Consider the following 20146-nt stretch of genomic DNA (forward strand, 5'->3'; position numbering starts at 1 on the left):
GATGGTTACCGTTGCTCCCCCCCACCCATAAAAGTAAGGGCCTACAATGGCAAATTCTGCAACGCCGCACCAAACTGTAACACGTGTGCTCACTGTGCAGGGGTCTCTGATGAAGTTCATGACAGTTGGTTTCAGCCCAATAGCAAAAGTTTTGCTTATTTAAACAACCATTCAAATGGAAATGTGCCTCATCACCGCGCATGACGATGGCATCTCGATGAACGGTTTGCAGAATGTTGGCGCACAACTCTCTACGGCTCTCCCAGTCTCTCTCAATGAGTTCCTGCACTACCATCACTTTGTATGGATGGAAATTAAGGTCCTCGTGCAAAATCAAAGACGTGTTGGAAATGTGTAACGCAGAAGCATGCTGAACGTTTAGGAGACTGCAAAATTGATGCCCTTACAGCTTGGATGTTTTCAGGCGTTCATACAGTCCGAGGACGGTCTGGAGATTTTCTGTTCAATGTTGTACCCGCCTGTCTAAAGTTAGCCACCCACTGAAGAATTGTTTTCCAATTTGTGATGTCACCGTTAGGAGGAACGCTAAAGTGCATTCGGAAGGTGCGTTGTATAGTGATGATGGATTTGTTGCTTTTGAAGAACACTTCAACAGTGAAAGCACGGTGCGTACCAGACCAAGGCATATTGCCAACTGAAAACTACAAGGGAGCTCTTATCAAAGGAACCCCCTACCCCGACCCACTCGGCTACCTCTACCTCACACAATGACCTTGAAAAATGGGGTAATTCATTTTGGCTCACCCTGTATATACTGTATTGAGCCAACTATATTTAATCAATTTTATTCATAGTTGCTCTAACCCAGCGTTTCTCAACCTTTAAGTATCTGCGACCCGAGTTTTCATAAGTTTTAATCGCGCCCCCCTAACGTTTTTTTGAAACCCTAATAAAATTTATTCCTATATTTTTTGCTGCCGATACACTGCTACAAGTTTAACATTTTCCTACGAATAGTGAAGTTATGCCACATATGACAACATTCGTGCCCCCTTTTTTATTACTTAGGCACCCCACAGTTTGAGAACTGCTGCTCTAACCTAGAGAGGTCTATTAGCACCTTTTGGTCAAGAAAATCATATTATAAATAAAATGTGAATTCCTTGGGAATTCAGATCTTATAAAAGGTAACGCAACATTTTGAAACTCAATGAGTCCAATTTAGGGTTGTGAAATGGTGGACATAAGACAGGAACCAGCCACAGATCATGGAGTTTACTCACCCACATAAATACAAGGCCTCTTCATAGTCTGCACATAATGTGACCTGCATGTACACCATAGGGACACCTGACCATCATGCCTCTTTGAGCTCATTGGACATCTCATTCCAAAACCGTGGGCATTAATATGGAGTTGGTTTCCCCTTTTGTGGCTATAAGAGCTTACACTTCTGGGAAGGCTTTCCACAGGAGTTTGGAGTGTGCCTATGGGACGTTGTGTTCATTGAGCTGAAAACCCCCATTTGTGAGGTCAGGTCCTGATGTTGGCTCACAGTCAGCATTCCAGTCAATCCCAAAGGTGTTCAGTAAGGTGGAGATATGGGGTCTGTACAGGCCACTTGAGTTCCTTCATATGCCTTTTATGGGCCTGGCTTTGTGCACATGCTGGAGCAGAAAAGGGCCCTCCACAAACTTGCCACAAAGCTGGAAGTTCACGATTGTCTAAAATGTCTTTGTTTGCTTTAGCATTAAGAATACCCTTCACATGAACCAAGGAGCTAAGCCCAGCCCTGCCATTATCCCTCCTCCACTAAACCTGAAAGTAGGCACTGTGCAGTCCAGAAAGTGGTGTTCTCCTGACATCCCCCAAACCCTGATTGGTCAATCAGACTGCCAGACAATGAAGAGCGATTACATCACTCCAGAAAACACATTTCCACGGCCGCAGAGTCCCATGGCAGCGTGCTTTACAAAACTCCAGCCAATGCTTGGCATTACACATAGTGATGTCAGGCCTGTGTACAGCTACTCGGCCATGGAAGGCCTTTTCATGAACCTCCCGACTCCCAGTTCTTATGCTGATGTTGCTTCCAGTGCCAGTTTGGAACTTGGCTGTGAGTGATGCCACAGAGGATAGGCGATTTTTTACGTACTCTGTGAGTTTGTGTGGTGGAGCTGCTATTGTTCCTCAGCGTTTCCGCTACACAATAACTGCATTCACAGTTGATCAGGGCAGAACAGAAATTTTACTGACAGTCCAGTCCAGTTTATCATCCAGCTGCACTTCCAGGTATTTATAGGTCTGCACCCTCTGCACACAGTCACCTCTGACGATCACAGGGTCCATGAGGGGTCTGGACCTCCTAAAATCCACCATCATCTCCTTGGTTTTGCTGGTGTTCAGGTGTAGTTGGTTTGAGTCGCACCATTTAACAAAGTCCTTGATTAAGTTTCTATACTCCTCTTCCTGCCCACTCCTGATGCAGCCCACCATAGCAGTGTCGTCAGCGAACTTTTGCACGTGGCAGGACTCCGAGTTGTATTGCAAGTCCGATGTATATAGGCTGGAAGACTATATATGAGGACACGAGGTGTGCCAATGTAAGTCAAAGAAGCCATTCTGAGGCTGAAAAAACGAGAATAACACCATCAGAGACATCAGTGATACCTTAGGATGACCAGATTTCATATTCTGTAAATATCAGTGGGGAGTAAAGTTATTTTTGTGGTATCTTTGATTGGCAGAAGCCCACCCGAGTTGGGTACCTTGTCAGTGTTACTCATGTTATTCACAGAAGTGATTCTTGGCTACACACATTCAACTTGTGTACGTTTTGTCGTAGAATCTGACTCTGTTTATTTACGCCTTTGTTTTCAGTTGTGACTGGGGCTACAGATGGAATCGGAAAAGCCTACGCAGAAGAGGTAAGAATTTAAAGAATCTATTCTTTATATAACAAGCAACATGGTGACTGCTGTGTTTTTATATTTTCCACTTTTTCATTTCCCTTCAACACTGAACTACATTGAGTGGGTTCTGTAATGAATGGATGGAGTTTTTTTATTTGATTTGACATAAAATGCTTTATTAATTCTGGGGTGGATTATCTTTTTGCATGACCTTTTGAGGGGGTCAGTCATTGTACAGTACTCCTGGAGCAAGTTTTCAGGTTAAGGGCCCAACAGAGTAGGATCCCTTCTGGCAGTAACAGGATTTGAAATGAAAACCTCTCAGATACCACAGTGGGTTTATGAGTGGATTTTGTTTGTTCATTAAGGCTTTCTTGGTGGCATTTATACTCTGCTGTCACACAGTTTTGGATCACTGAGTTTGCCTTCCGGTTTGTTCCAGTGTTGATGGTGGATTTCACTGTAGGTACCCTGGTTAAATTCCAATCATCGACATGGAGATTATTGCATCTAGTGACTCTAGTCATCAACGTCCACATCATCATTGGTTTGACAGTCATCTTCTGGGTTTATAGAAGTTGCCCACACCAATCATTTTTCTCCACTTGCTTCGCTCCTGGGTGCACTATGGAGGGACACCAATACTTTTCTTATTATCTGACTCTACCTTCATCCACATCTTCTTCCTCCCCTTAGACTTCCTCACTCAATCATCCTTCACGTTTCGCTTCACGTCTCTAAATCACCTGAATCTGTTTCTTCTCAGTCTACCAATGAAAATTGCTCCAAGGACATGGCTGACCCTGCACTCTGACTCACAAACTTACATCGGTGACCGACTCAAGGAATTAAACCTGTTTAGTCTGAGCAGAGGAGACCTTGTGGGGACGTAATCCAGGTATTTAAAATTCTCAAAGACATTGATAAAGCAGATCTAGCAATATTCTTTCAACTTAAGGGTGAATCACGTTCTTGTGGATGTCGGTGGAAATTAAGAGGAAGTGCATTTAAACCTGAAGCCAGGAAGCACTTTATACAAAGAGTCATGGGAATCTGGAACAAACTAATGAGACGTGGAGTTGAAGCAACCTTTAAGAAGAATCTGGATGAGATATTGGGGACAGCTTAGCTATTAGCTTAACAAATGGGTTCGATGGACTAAATGGTGTCCTCTCATTTGTCAGATTTGGTATGTTCTAAACTACCAAGGATAGATTCACAAAGTTCAATAACTAAGAACAGCATGGACCTTAGCATGACTTTAATACTAGTCTCTAGCCTGCCTCATTATACTATGCCATCATAGCAGCACAAAATTAAAAACATCTCTCCATTGTCAATGCCAGCTTTATTAGACAGTCGGCTGCAGAACACGTCGTATTTGACCTTTCATAGGAAATGACTGTGAAGATGGGGTGAACATCCGCCCATTTTAAAATCGGAAGATTACACCCACCTGCCTAATGATGTGTGTAGGTCACCCCTGACCCGCTGAGGCATGGACTTCACAGGCCCTCTGTAGGTGTCCTGTGGTACAGTATGTGGCGCCAGTGCATTAGCAGCAGATCCTTTACATCCTGTAAGTTGTGAGGTGTGGGGCCTCCATGGATCAGACTGGTTTTTCCAGCGCATCCCACAGACGCTCCCTCAGACTGAGATCTGGGGAATTTAGAGGCCAAGTCAACACCTTGAACTCTTTCATGAGCAATTCGTAACACTCAGTAATACCCTACTAGGTTTTCTCCATTTTGATAAAAGATAACCTGTACTTTTTTTTCATTTGCTGGATTTGTAATTATTTTAATTGTGTGGTAGACTATTAGATTAAGGATTTTTAATAATGGAAATCCAACATAAAACTGCATTTCATTTCTTTCATTCAATGTACAGTCATTGTACTTCCTAACCATTGTAGCTGTTTTTTTTATTTATGAATAAACCCATATTTATTTTGGGATATTACTTGTTTTTGTCCTTCACAAACAGATCTCCTATTTATAGAATATTCCTATGGGGAAACTTGTTATGCAATGCGCTTGGCTCTTCAGGAATGCATCCTTGGCTTATAGCGAAATAACGTGCTAATAGATTATAGACGGCGACTGTGGCTGTCGTCCTGCTCACATGGATGTCTTTAAATATTTAACTGGCACAAAGCTACTGTTGCGTGTCTCAGTTTTAACCTGTTTTGGCCATCTGTTTTTTTTCACCTGTATTATTATCATTCTTTAATTTAATATTATTTATTGTATCAGTATGCTGCTGCTGAAGAATGTGAATTTCCCATTGGGATTAATAAAGTATCTATCTATCTATCTATCTATGAATGAAGAAACTCTTACATAATAACAAGTGAAAAATAAAAGTGAGACTTAATGTGTTGTCTTAGTTGTGTGCAAAAAAAAAAAAGTGATATACAGTATACAGTACATACATATATATATTTTTGACATCATCCTTAAAGATTTAAAAAATGTGACTGTGACGAAGAAGATGATGATAAGGAAAAGCCCCTGTCTGATAGCGAGGTTTTGGAAATGCTAAAGAAAATTTACTCACAAAATGTGCCATACTGCTGCCCCGAAATCCTCAAGCCGGTTTACCAAGCCAAAAAGGTCGTGGGCGAAAAAATTTATAACAATACAAAACTATTCTGACAATTAACCATGTTTATTGTAAAGAAGCAATTGTGTAAGTAAAATTTATATGGGCATGTGATGACAGTTTGTAATAATTTTGAACATTAATTTCCTAGATCCTCCTCGTGATATGTAGGTACCTCATGAACTTTTCCCTTTTTGAACTTCCCTGCTGCCAGCTTCCTAGAATGTGGCACACCAGGACCGTATTTTTTCCCAGACAGTGTCATCAGAGGCTCCTGCAATTTGATTTTGACCCGATTTTGACTTTCTTTTTTAAATATTGTTTTATTTTATTTCCAAAAAAGAATTCAAATTGAAATATTTTTTCTTTATTTTTCGCAGCTAATATTTAGTGTTTTTAATAATTATTATTACTACCAGTCACATACATATTGTATTCATACTCCATAAGATTTGTTCAATATGGTTTCTTGAAATTTTTCACTGTATAAATGGAAAATTCCCGTTTTTTTCTTCAATATTAGTACTTTTTTTGTTTTTTCTTTGTTTGTTAGTAATAAAGAATGGTTTCAGACTTCCCTTCGAATTTTTATTCCATAGAGCCTTGATTTTTCCTTCTTTGGTTAAGGTGACCACCTGCCTAAGGTGACCATTTTAGTTCGGTCCCTTGAGTGGTCACTATAAGCAGGTTTTACTGTGTATGTTTTTGTTTGTTTATACAGGGGGTCCTCAAGTTACGACACAGTTCCGTTCCTACAACAGTGATGTAACCCAAATTTTGGTGTAAGTCGAAACACACCCTAGCCTAAGTCACTTACCTATCCTAACACATTTGTAAAATCATAATCTAGAACACAAAAACACAGCTAAGCCACAGAAAAGGAAAAGGACATAAATATACTGTACTGTAGTAACAGAAAAAATGACAAAAAATTAGTGTAAAAAACTTCCTTACCTTTTATTCCTTCTGATCTCTTCACAATGTCTAATTTCACTTCCATCGTGATGGCTTTCCTCTTCTTCAAAGCAAACCATCTGAAGACTCTGACTTTCGTTTAGGAGCCATGATAAGGGCCACAAAGTCGACAAACATGGCAACACAAACGGAACACTTCCTCCACGCACAACCAGACTAGTTTGCCAACTCCCTCACTCATACGCCATGTTACTGCGTATTCTTCCGCTGCACACAACCAAACGAGTTCGCCCACATAGTCTGTAAGTACGACACTAACGGCGTAAGCCGAAACACTCTTGTCTCAAATTTTTTAAAGTTTTTATGTGAGCGAGTGTTGTAAACTCGAAACATCGTATATCGAGACCCCCTGTATAGTAATTTATTTAATATTTTTCCATGATTTCTCCCCCAGCACTCAACACCCCCCTGCGCTCAACAGTTTTAAATTACAAATTAAAGTGCACATTGCAGACTTTCATTTAAGGGTATTTACAGACTTTTCGGTCACATGACACTTTTTCTGCGTGCCCCCTACCCATTTCAGGGCACCATAATGTGTGGGACAATTGGCGTCACAGGCATTTGTGATTCCTCAGGTGGGCTTCTTTGCTTCATTTAGTGCAGGCACTGTAAACCACCCCCAGACCCCCCCCATATTTCAGTGCATACAGCAAGGAGCATCGGTAGTGGGTTTTTCATTTTTTTTTTTTCCTACTTCAGCCACTTTTTAAAGTAATTAATTAGTAAAGGAGTTCAATCATTTTAGTCCTATCTAATAGTCACTCAAATGACATAATTTTACTGACATGGCAGGCAGTGTGGTGTAGTAGTCAAAGCTTGGGACTTCAAACCCTGAGGTTCAAATCCTACTACTGACACCACAGTGTGGCCCTGAGCGTGTCACTTGACCTACCTGTGTGCTCCAATTGGACAACCAAAAGAAATGGAGCCGATTGTATCATAAATGGTTTACGTCGCCTTGAATAAAGGCCTCGGCCAATTAAGTCAATGTAATGTGATGACATGTCAATTTGTGCAGTGCTGGCTAAACCTTTTTCATTTTAGTATAAAACAAATCCCATCTGAACAGCACTATGGTCTCGGAGATGGCCAGATAACCTCAACTGGTTACCCTCAGTCTGCTGGAGTAATGGCTTTCTTCTGACATTCTTCTCGATCCTCTCCTTTTGATAAGGCCCCACATGAAAGGTTAGTGATCAGACTCAAAGAAATGGGAATCTTTCAGTTTCATACAGTGCCCTCCATAATGTTTGGGATGTACCCTTGAATTCCCCCTCTACTCCACGGTTTAAAATTACAAATCAAACAATGCAGACATCGTGATTAAAGTGTAAGTTGCAAACTTTCATTTAAGGGGACATTTTGGTCAGCATGTAGAAATGACACTTTCTTTTTTTCTTCTGCATGGACCCAAGACCCCCCCACCCAACCTCCACATTTCTCAAAGCACCATATTATTTAGGAAAATTCCTCAGGTGGGTTTCATTGCTTCATTAGTGCTGGCATAAGATACCTAGGCCTGCTTCCACCCTTTGGAGGGCATGAGCTGAACCAATGAAAGTCAAAGAAGCCATTATGAGGCTGAAAACAAGAATCAGAAATGAGAGCCTTCTCATATGGTGTACTTCCATGTTTATGACCACCCTTTGTGTATTTAAACCTTACTCACGACATGTAATACTTTAAATGTTCTTACATTAAATTTCATTGTCCACAAATTTGCCTGTCTGTCTGCTGCCCATGTCCCCCTGTGATGATTAAGTCGATTCTTGATTATTTGCCAATCCACCTATCATGGTATCATCTGCAAAGTTCACCAGTTCGTTACTTACCTGTACAATTGGATAGGTTTATATATTCTGCATTTCAGCTAAAATCCAGCAGCATTCCACACAAACACGCTTTTGAGTCGCTGTCAAAGCTTGAACGACTTGGATGTGGTACGGGTGCATCCCGAGGTTTTGTCAAGATCTGCCACATTGTTTTCTTTTTTTGCGGAAACCCTGTTTCCAAACTATTTCTGTCTGGTTGATTTTGATGGACTCTGCAATATGGCTTGCTGCACAACAGCAATGTTCAATTCACTTCTACCTGTTCTGGGCCATCCTGCATTTCCGCGGTACTTGTGTCCTACTGATCCAGTCTTCACAAACTTTGCGTAGCCACGATAAATCATTAAACAGCTTGGCAGGTCTCATCCTGCAAATCGTTCCGCAAACTTTTGATGAACTACAGTCAGCGAACGATACACTTCCATCAAGCTTGCAAAAACTCTTCTTTGCTGTAGTGTTAATCTGCAACCCATGGTGTAAGTCTGTCTGCAAAAGAAAAATAATCCATTAGTGTTAACATAAATTTTACTCAATCTGTGTGTGTGTGTGTGTGTGTGTGTGTGTGTGTGTGTGTGTGTATATATATCTATATCTATCTATACAGCAGACACACAGCAGTGCAGTGAAGCGCCACAGAAGCAAATCCTAAAACATCGTGGTCATGCTATAAGTCCCGGTCTTACACCTCAAAACACAAGGCTGAGTCTCAGTACTTTAGCAACATCAGCTTTAGTCAGGTTGAAACTGGAGCAGCAAGGTTATTTATTGTAGCAGGATCTGCCACTCTCTTATACACAGACACAGCGGCCTGGCAGGGTCGTGACCAGGTTAATGGCCAAGTAATCCTGTTCCCTGCATTTACAAGGTTCCTTGCATCACCCATCGAGATCTTTTCTGTTTTCTTCATTGAAGAGCCACAGCAGAGCTGTGATCCTGCTGTTACTCCCAGCAATGGATACAGTCTTCCACAGACGCGGTGATCGCACTTCGGGACGCTGTTCGGCGTGTCGTCCAGTTAGGGGAGGTCCCAAGAAGGTCCCTGGTAGGTAACCACCCATACAATCAGATCGTGTTTCAGACTATGAATACTATGAATGTAATTACTCTGATCTCCAGGCTGTCAAATAAACGAACCACACGCCGTGGCGCAACGTAAAGGGGCTTCGCCTCTGACGCTGACTTCCAAGGTTCAATCCCCGCAAGGGGATGCATTGGAGTGTGTACCCCTGATGAGCCCAAATAAGGGCGAAACACGTGCCGGGTACTCTTTGCATTATTTGACAGTAAAGTATATAACATTCTATGATCTGCTTCTTGCGACTGAGAGGGCGTGGCCAACCACATGCGTTACCTGGTAGGTAACCACCCATACAATCAGATCATGTTTCAGACTACAAATGCTATGAGTATATATATCTGTATATGTATATGCATATGTATGTATGTATGTATATGTGTGTGTGTGTGTGTGTGTGTGTGTGTGTATATATATAATATATATCACACGTATGTATAGTGTTATATTGTACTTGCCAAATACAAAGAGTACACAACACTTGTTTTGCCCTAGTTGGAGCTCTTCAGGTGTAAGCACCTTTGGTTCCCCTTGCAGGGATTGAACCTCAGACGTTGTGCCACAGCGGTTGGTTCACTTACTTGACAGGGTGTAGATCGGAGTATTATATCCATAGGTCTGTTCACATTTTGATTATTTGGGTGATCACCCAGCAGGTGATGCTTGTGGTTGGTCAGCCAGTTGGCAAATATCCATTTTTTATATAGTCATCTTCTTATATAATATGCTACCGTGGCTGTTCGTTTGTCTGTCCAGGATTTTAAATCACCTGTAGCTCGCAAACCGTTTCACCTATTGACTTGAAATTTGGTACACATATACTACGTGACGTCTACTATCCGCTTCCGGGGTGATGATTTTATTACTCTTTTTATTTTTATTTTATTTTATTGTAGAGTCAACTCTCGGCAGCGTGCAGCAGGGCGGCCGTGCGGCAGATGCGTACGGGCGCCGTTCTCATTCTCTACCACCTTCGCTAATCATTCTTGAAGCAGATTGAAGACTTAAGTGCCAGATTAAGTGAAAAATTAAAGAAAACGTACTAAGTAATTGCAACACAAAAACTAATCAGTTTTAACGCAAAAAGATGATGACGAAAGGAGAAAAAGTGGAGTAAAGAAGAGTTGCTCAGGAAGCAGCAAGCACATCAACCTCTGAGCAAATGAATGCTAAACGTACAGAGAATGAGGATGAAAACTAGGAACGCTCAAGTCAAGTGTAACGTGCAGTGCGCCGTTACTGGTACAGTATAATATCCATCCATCCATTTTCCAACCCGCTTAATCCGAACACAGGGTCACGGGGGTCTGCTGGAGCCAATCCCAGCCAACACAGGGCACAAGGCAGGGAACCAATCCTGGGCAGGGTGCCAACCCACCGCAGGACACACACAAACACACCCACACACCAAGCACACACTAGGGCCAATTTAAAATCGCCAGTCCACCTAACCTGCATGTCTTTGGACTGTGGGAGGAAACTGGAGCGCCCGGAGGAAACCCACGCAGACACGGGGAGAACATGCAAACTCCACGCAGGGAGGACCCGGGAATCGAACCCAGGTCCCCAGATCTCCCAACTGCGAGGCAGCAGCGCTACCCACTGCGCCACCGTGCCGCCCACAGTATAATATAAAAATTTAAAAATTGTAGTGGCCCCAGCACTGTCCCCTGCTGGTCACCACTCTTAATGTCAGCCAATTCTGATAGAGTTCCTCACACCATAACTCATACTTACGCTTACACAGTTCAGTTTAGAGTCACTAGTTAACTTCTCTGTGAGGAAGTGGGAAGAAGACCTGAGTAGAACACAAAGACAACATTTACAACAGGCAAGGAGTCAAACCTAGGAGGCTGAATCTGTGGACCAGCAGTGCTAATCACTAAGCTGTTTTGCTGTTTTGCCGCCTTGGGTCGATTTATGCAACTTAACACAACTCTTTCCTTAGCAGAATTTTTACAATGTGCAAAAACGTCAGTACAGTATATTAACATATCTGTGACACTACTAGTGAATTGTTTTATTTGTTAACTTTTTTTTTTTTTTTTTTTTTTTTTCTGTTTCTCCAGTTTGCTCGCAGGGGAATGTGTGTTGTTCTCATCAGTAGATCCCAGGAGAAACTTGATCAAGTTTCCAATGAAATCAGTAAGTTCTTTTCTTCTCTCCAATTTATGCATTATTGCAGGAGCTGTTTTAGTTTCATTTCTAAGTCAATCTTTTCTTTCTTTTCTTTCCTTCTTTCTTTCCTTCCAGATTATTGTGTGTAAATTTAGAAAAGCTTGTGGTTGTTCAGCCAAGTGCACACCTTTTAAGCTTGAATATGCTTTGATGGCCTCTTGCTGAACCCAAGTCCTTTACTTCAGAGCACATTTTCATAGTGAATTTATAAAGAATTAGCCGTAGTATATGTTGCCCTACCTGTACCTTCAGTGTTTTTCCCTCTGTATTCCCGTGTGTCTGAACATCTTTTCGCTGGCGCTAATTCTGTCAAGGGTGCTCCTGTAAAGACTGCTCCTCAGACTCTGTCATTATTTTCAAGGCACCCTTCTTGCCTCCTGTCTGGTTTTATACTTGTCATCTTTGAAGGTGACTCTCTCAGCATGTGCCTTTATTCCTCCTCTTGTCTCACACTCCCACTTCCTCTTTTGTTGCATCACCAAAGCTAAACTGACCAATCACGTCAAAATCAAACTGACCAATCCGAGTGCTCTAAGGGACTGGACACACAGACCTTAGTGTTTTATTAGATAGTAGATTGGCCGTGGCCTACATAACCTTTTGTGCTTCCTGTGATTTGCACGGGTGTGAACAAAGAGTTTGGTAATCACCTGTCGGCAATAAACATAATGCTGAGGATGTTAATAGAACATTTATTGTGGATGCAAGTGATCCCACGTGACCACACTACAGTCATGTAGTATTTTTTTTTTTTTTTTTAACATATCAGATGTAATTTTGACTTGAACAGTATCCGTGGATGAAGGTGATGCTCTGGTGTGGAAAATATTCAAGTTTTCAATTGCAAAATGTTTATATTAAATTTAACAAACCTGGATGAACTGAATTTACAGGAATTTAATTACAAGAATTGCAAGTATCATTTTGTATTGGACTAGTAATTTATGTATTTGATCCAGTCAGTTTATGATCTGGGAATGGTAAATAAGTACAGATGCCATAAAACCTGTTTTAAATTAATTTAGAATATTATTACAGTATATTATTTTACTAGCTGAAATTCCCGGGAGAAAAATAGTTTTTTTTTTTTAATTGTTTGAGAAAAGTATAATTACGGAGCACACCAGGAACGTTCTGAGGCATCAACTGGATGATAACATACATACAAGGCCACAAGATTTTAACAAAAACAAACATTAAACAACAAACAAATAATACTGCAGATTTTTCATGATAAAACTGTCGGTTGCTTTTATGGGGATAAAAAATATAATTAAAAAAATACAATTTAACAGATTAATTTTTGTTTTGTGGTATAGTAGTAATTTTCTCATGCAGAATTTTTGACGACAAAAAAAGTCAATTAATATTATTTTATTAGGTTGATTTAATTTTATTACCACTACAACATTGTTACAATACGAATAATGCAAGATGAAAATATAGTTAACAAAAACAAACATTAAATGACAAACACAAATTCTATGGATTTTTCATGATAAAACTGTCAGTTGCCTTTACAGAGCATACCAGAAACATTCTGAGCATCAACTGTATGATAACATACGTACAAGACCACAAGATTGTTACTGTCTGCTTTCTATATAAGATTTGTGGCTAATTGTTGGAGAGGTGTTCATTGGAAGGTGCTTTGTGGAATAAAAACTCTTTATTGTATTTATATTCTTATATTGTGGACTGTGTTGCTGTGTCTAGGGCTCTCTGACGTCCCCTTGAGGTTACAAGGTGTCAACTGGATGATAACATACACGATTGTTACATTCTGCTTTATATATTATATAGGGTGGTCCAGATCTAACTATGCAACTTTTAATGCAATAATTGCATAATTAGATCTGGACCATCCTGTACTAGGGGGCTCCACCCCTGCTGTCTTCGCTCACCCACCCCTGGGTTTGGTTAACTGGATGTACATCTTAAAGAGATTGTTGTTTTCATGAGAATTGTTACATATGCATTAGTTTCACTTTTACTGTAAAACTTCAGTAAAAACAATATTTGGAATTAACTTTTCTTCAAGATCGCATTGAATTTTGATTCCGTGTCTGGACTTGCATCGTGACAACGCAACATATAACTGCCCGTGAGTGAATATCGTTTCTTTTTCTCTAATAAATAAACCGACTTTTTCGAATGTTTGTGCATGCTTTCTTTTCACTTAGTTGTTGACGTGTCATCTAGAACGTATAAATTATTGTCCTGATAAAATTTATAAGAGCTGAGATCACAGGAAGTGTGTCTGACATAAAGCATTCACACGACTGAGAGGTTAGATGACCGTGGTCTTGTTTGAAAATGTTTGTAAGTAGGGCGTGACTTGAAAGAAGCTAATGGCAAAAGTCACCATCTCGCGGGACGTGCTACCAAAGGTTGTAAGTATGCCATGACTTGAAAGAATCTCGTGTTAAAAGTCACCGTCTCGCGGGACTTCATTCCAAAAAGTCTCTCTGAAAGTCATGTCTCGTCTCCCAAGATTTTTTTATTATAATAGAGAGATATTATATTACGTCATGGCAGCAGAGAGAGATGGCGTGTTGTTCCACGTAGACTTCTCTATTTGTTATTGTCGCTGTCTGTACTGCCTGTTTGCTGCTTTATTACGTACAACCATATAAACATTGGTAAACATTGGAACAACAAAGGGACAACTCACCGCTTTTGAAGTTATCGACCCAGAGCTGTTTGCCACAATAAACCAAGACCAACATGGCAGACACGACTCACCTGATTACACACGGAGGATAGGAAGAAATGTGGCCAGCCTGCTGGGAATTAAGCAAGGATGAAACGCCGAGGACTGCAACTTCCTCTGCCCTACATTTTCCTGGCCAATGTCCTCTCTCCTTAATACCAGTATCTGCCATAATAATATCGCAAGTTCCCTCGTTTCTTTCAAAACATTTTATTATTTCAAGCTTCTATTCAATACTTAAAGCTTTTTTTTTTCTTGCTGTCACTCCTTAGATTTGTTGGCCCTTGGATGCTTAGAGAGGAAGTTCCATCCATCCATTCTATTATCCAACCTACTATTATCCTAACTACAGTGTCACGGTGGTCTGCTGGAGCCAATCCCAGCCAACACAGGGCACATAGAGAGGAAGTTATTCATCTTTTGTTTTTAATTCTAAAACTTAACACAATTAGAAGTAATAGCAAACACCGGATGTACTGTATCAAAACGCATGGTGAACTGAAGTCGCAGGATGCTGTTAGCTAAATTGTGCGTTCTCTGCGTGTATTCCTAGACAGTTCGTTCATTTGGTTGACAGTTTTTGATTTCACCAAATGTTTCTTGCAGGTTGAAAATCCAGACGTAATATCGTAGTGTAATTGGGTACTAATATATCGATTGCATTGGAACGAAATCAAATTGTAAATACACACATTGTACAAAAGCCTGCTGTACTCGATCACATGTCAGACTACTTTCATTAAAAAACTCTGCAGCTTTTCTTTCCTCCAGTCCTGCAGTCTCATTTATAAAACTCGAGCATGAAAATATGCACATGCCAAAAAAATAAAAATCAGATTTCTTAAACCTGGCGTACGCACATTTCTATGCAATTTACTTTTTATAAATGACAATCATCTAGTAGATATGCGCACGTGAAAGTGCATCCTGAAACACCGCCCTGAAACTTCCATATATGGAGCATGCTAATGAGCCTCATACATATGCGATCACGATGCTGCAGAACTTCAGTAGCTGGTAGAGCAGCCTCTCCCTCCTGACACATCGAAACTCCGTCACCTGCATTTCAGAGTATCTGGCTGTGCTCCACAATTACGAGCATAAGATCTTGTGTGACATTCTAGTGCCTCACCTCTGTGCTTGGGGGGGAGGGGGGTTTCAGGAAATATGTAAAGCACCATTGTCTTGAGCGGGGGGTAGCTGCTGTAACCTGGAACTTGTAATGACATGATTGCTGTTATAAAGAATAGTACAGGCCATATGAAACACTGAGGGTTCAGCCTTTTACAGTACCTTACGAACAAGTCGGCCATCTTGTGCACCATCATCGCATCTGTCGAAGCTACTTTGCCTCAAAATAAATGAATCGCGGGTTAACGTAGGCTACCAAGCCACGATGTTTGCCAGTCACATTGTGGATGACTTGTGCATTAATGGAATGTCACTAGTTAAGGTTAACAAAAGCAGATCACTGCGCTCATATTGTAAAATTGGGACCTAACAGGAATGAAGTGATTACATTAGGAGAGCCAGACATGGCTGCAGGTTGTCTTTTTACGTTGGCAAAAACATATTTATGTGCACCCCTGCCACATGAAAACTGGATGTAGCACCTCAATGTTCATTTAATGGCTTCCAGCACAGCTGGCATGACGGCATGATATTCCTGACCTGTCAGCCAATCTCTTGAGAATTGACAACTGGTAGCCGATCAACTGATGAACAACCGAAAACATTCTTCAGTGCAAATATGCAGCATTGGCCCTCTTAAAAGGGAACTAAAGTACAGTCTCTACATCCATATCCCTCACTTTTGAGGTGTGATACGCTTATCACATCAGCACACATTCTAATAACAACTCACTGACATGAATTATTTAACGTGCAAATCAGCATTTAGTTGCTTTGGCTGCGTTTCCCAGTTTCTCTGAAATGCTGCGTACTCATGGGTCAGAGTTGCAGTAAATATACACAAAATTTAGCGTTAAGTTTGTCTTTTATAAATCAAGTCATTTGTGTGGGAAATTGCAGCGGCACATTTTGAGCCTCTTTTTGCGCATCCACAAGCTTTATAAATGAGGCCTCACCTTTGAGGGCACCATAATGTGTGGCGTCACAGGTGTTTGTGATTCCACAGGTGGGTTTCATTGCTTCATAAGATACCTCAGTTTGCTTCTACCCTTTGGTGTTTGTAGTTGCAGTTGTTCAACATGAGGACAAGAGCTGTGACAATGAAATTCAAAGAAGCCATTATGAGGCTGAAATACGAGAATAAAACCATCAGAGACATTAGTAAAACTTTAGGATGACTAAAATCAGCTGTGTGGAATATCATGAAGAAAGAACACACTGGTGAGCTCAGGAGTCACAAAGGGACTAGTAGGCCAAGGAAGACCTCCACTGATGAGGACAGAAGAATCCTCACTATTGTCAAGAAAAGCCCCCAAGGCCTGTCTGAATGATCAGAAACAGCCTTCAGAGGGCGGATGTGTGTGTGTGTGTGTGTCAGAGACGACTATCAGCAGAATAATTCATGAACAGAAACACAAAGGACAGACTGCAAGATGGAGACCACTAGTTAGCCACAAAAACAGGATGGCCAGATTAGTTTGTGAAAAAGAACTTGAAAGAGCCTGCAGAATTCTGGGAAAAGGTCTTGTAGACAGATAAGACAAAGATGAACCTTATCAGAGTGATGGCGAGAACAAAGTGTGGTGATGAGAAGGAACTGCCCAAGATCCAAAGCAGACCACCTCATCTGTTAAACATGGCAGTGCTGGGGGTGTTATGGCTTGGTCATGTATGGCTGCCACAGGTCCTGGCACACTTCTCTTCATTGATGATGGAACTGCTGACATCAGTGGCACAATGAATTCTGAGGTGTGGAGAAACATCTGATCTGCTCAAGTTCTAGTCAGTACCTCCAAACACACTGGACGGCACTTCATCCTACAACAAGATAATGATCCAAACAGACTGCTGAGGCCACATAGGAGTTTATCAAAGCTAAAAAAATGAAAAATTGGTTTGGCCATTCAAGAGTCACCCACTTTAAAGCCAACTGAGCAGGCCATCCAAGAGAAGAGAAAACTTAAGGGGACAAGCCCCCAAAACAAGCAGGATCTGAAGATGGCTGCATGAGAGGGCATCACCAGAGAAGATGCTCAGCATGTCTGTGAATCACAGACTTCAAGCAGTCATTGAATGTGAGGGATATGTGACTAAATATGACCACGGCTTCAATAGATCTGCCATTGTTGTGTCCAAACATTATGGTGCCATGAAATGGGGGGGACTGTGTAGAAAAATTGTTGTGTGACTGAATTGTTTGCAAATCCCCCTTAAATGAAAGTCTGCAATGTGCACTTTAATGTCGATGTCCAAATGGTCTCATTTGTAATTTTAAACTGTAGAGCAGAGCGTCAATTAAAAGAACAATGAATCTTTATGGAGGGCACTGTGTGTTCTTCGGTTTTTCATTGTTCTCTCATGTATCATGAGCTCTTATTGAAAACAGTTTTACTAATAGAAGAGCGGATCTGGATTTGCCATTCACAGTGGCATGTTAGGTTGCATCTGTCTGAAACAAAAAGTTATTTTTACTTTTGTTTGTACTTGTGGGCCAAATTCAACTTTCTGTACACATTCATATCAGATTTGGGTTGCTTGAAAGACTTAGAACTGAATTGCTTTTGGCTACAGTGTGAACAAGTCCCAGAAGACCTTGATGAACGCAGAAGGTGTATAATAAGTTTAAAAGTACATGAAATGTTCAAAAAAAAAAATTAGGAAAGAATATTCTAAATTGCCGTGATGAAGGATCTGATAAGAGGAGACAGTCCAGTGAAACGGGAGACATGATTTCCTCTCTTTTGCATTTACCTTTGAAGGGCACGTAGGCCCAACGAAATTGCATTTGTTTGAAAGCATTAGCTGCCTGTGTGCAGTGAGGGCTCTGCAGCGGCGTGTGTCGTGATGCGACTGCACGGCATTTGTGTGCGAGACGGCTTCTAAATGAATGTCACTTGGGCTAATGCAAATGAGCCGGCGATATTTTTAGCCTAGTTGAAAGGCAGGCATTCAGCCAGCTGTTTATCCACGCTGACACAAGCCTTCTGGGGAAAGGCTGTGGCACTACATCGACAAAGGTTTGGAGACGCAAGCACGCCAAGATGAGCCTGGCCAGTCATCTCGAGTACATTGGCACCGGTCTTGTCTTTGGTTTAGCCTTTGATTATCGCACTGCATACTCCCAAACACATCTGCATTTTGAACATGGCTTTCGCTTTTATTTCTATTGATTATATCTTTCAATTTGGGATTCATCACTTTGGTGCAGATACTGATAAAATGTAACATTTTGCTCATATTTACTATAGTACTGGGACGTTGTTGTGATATGAAATTTTGCATACAAGTTGTTAAATATTTTGTATGTCTTTAGGCAAAGCAATGTAATATTAGTGCTACATTAGTGAGAAGCATTCATGTTTACCCTCCCCTTTTAGGACTGAGTCTCTTTGTAATGTTACGACAGGGTTAGGGGAAGTGCCTCAAACCAGTTTGGCTAACATTTCTCTGCAGGACTCCCTGTCAACCCCCACAGGAAAGCCAGGCTTCCTAACTGGCACACTTTACCTTAACACATAGTTTGGAGGGCAAGTGTCAAGGTACTCTATCACCCCATTGGTCTGAAGTATGGCTGTTTGGAACTGGCTTGTATCAGAAGCCTTTAAGTACCATGACGCCCTATTGGCCGTAGGGGTTGGACAGAAAACCTATACATTTGCTTGCTTTACCTCACTCTCTCTCTCGCCCTATCACCAAACTGATGAAAGACCATCACACACCATGAACTGAAAAGGACAACGCAATGAAGAGCACACCTCGGCAGCCATATTGAGGCAGGCATGCAGCCTGTTCTGAAGAAAGCTGACCAAAAATGAAGACTTAACTAGAGACATTTTAAGTAACTAACAAGTCTGTGTGCCACCTGAAACTACACATCAACATTTATCAGGTTGTATGGTTGCCAATATTCACTTGTACTTTGCTTATTGTTATTATTTATGAATATTATATTATTATGAAAAGTAACTTAACTCCTGCTTGCCTTTTACTACACCTAATTACCTGAGGTTATAGATGTAGAAGGGAAGGTGGGGAGAAGTTATAAAGTATAATACCTTATAAACAGTGGTAAGTCTGTGGGATTTGAGGAATTCTGACAGAGGCTACATCTTAATAATACAAAAGAGGAAAGTAGAGTAATAGAGAACTCTACCAAGATAAAACAGCCCTAATTACCTATTCCTCTACCTCAGGCTGAAAAATCTCCTCTACTACATCCTGCTACTATCCAAGTCAGTCAAACCAAGTCACCTCTCCATCAGGCAAGATGCCATCTTTAATACTAATCTAGTTCATCACATGGCTGGAATCACAAGGTAGCCCAGGGCCTAGCCAGGTGAACTAGCTCTTCTAGGAATATTCACATCTCACCCCCTTATCAATACACCAAAAAAGCGCAGAATCATCTGAGGATTTCTGCAGGTGACATGACCTGGGGCCTCATGCATAATGCCATGCGTAGAATTCACACTAAAACATGGCGTACGCACAGAAAAATCCAGATGCATAAATCTGTGCGTTCGTCAACTTCCACGTTCTTCCACTCCATAAATCCCGGTCAGTGTGAAAAGTAATGCACGTGCATGCGCCTGCTGCCACTCCCCAAACTCCTCCCAGAATTACACCTCTTTGAATATGCAAATCAATATAAATAGCCCTTAAGCTCAGCTTGTTTTATCTCACTCTTTCTCTCTCTTACCAAACCGATGAAAGACCATCACACACCATGAACTGAAAAGGACAACACAATGAAGAGCACAGC

General features: G+C 41.1%; 1 protein-coding gene across 1 annotated transcript in view; it reads left to right on the forward strand.

Annotated features, from left to right (window-relative positions):
- hsd17b12a (hydroxysteroid (17-beta) dehydrogenase 12a) overlaps positions 1-20146 on the forward strand; it is a 246328-nt gene that overhangs the window by 100362 nt on the left and 125820 nt on the right. The window contains exons 2-3 of the mRNA XM_028793497.2: positions 2842-2888; positions 11432-11507. Of these exons, the coding sequence (XP_028649330.1) occupies positions 2842-2888; positions 11432-11507 (123 nt within the window). The remainder of the gene's footprint in view (positions 1-2841; positions 2889-11431; positions 11508-20146) is intronic.

Source organism: Erpetoichthys calabaricus, chromosome 2 (assembly GCF_900747795.2).
Source record: "Erpetoichthys calabaricus chromosome 2, fErpCal1.3, whole genome shotgun sequence".
NCBI classification, from domain to species: Eukaryota; Metazoa; Chordata; class Cladistia; order Polypteriformes; family Polypteridae; genus Erpetoichthys; species Erpetoichthys calabaricus.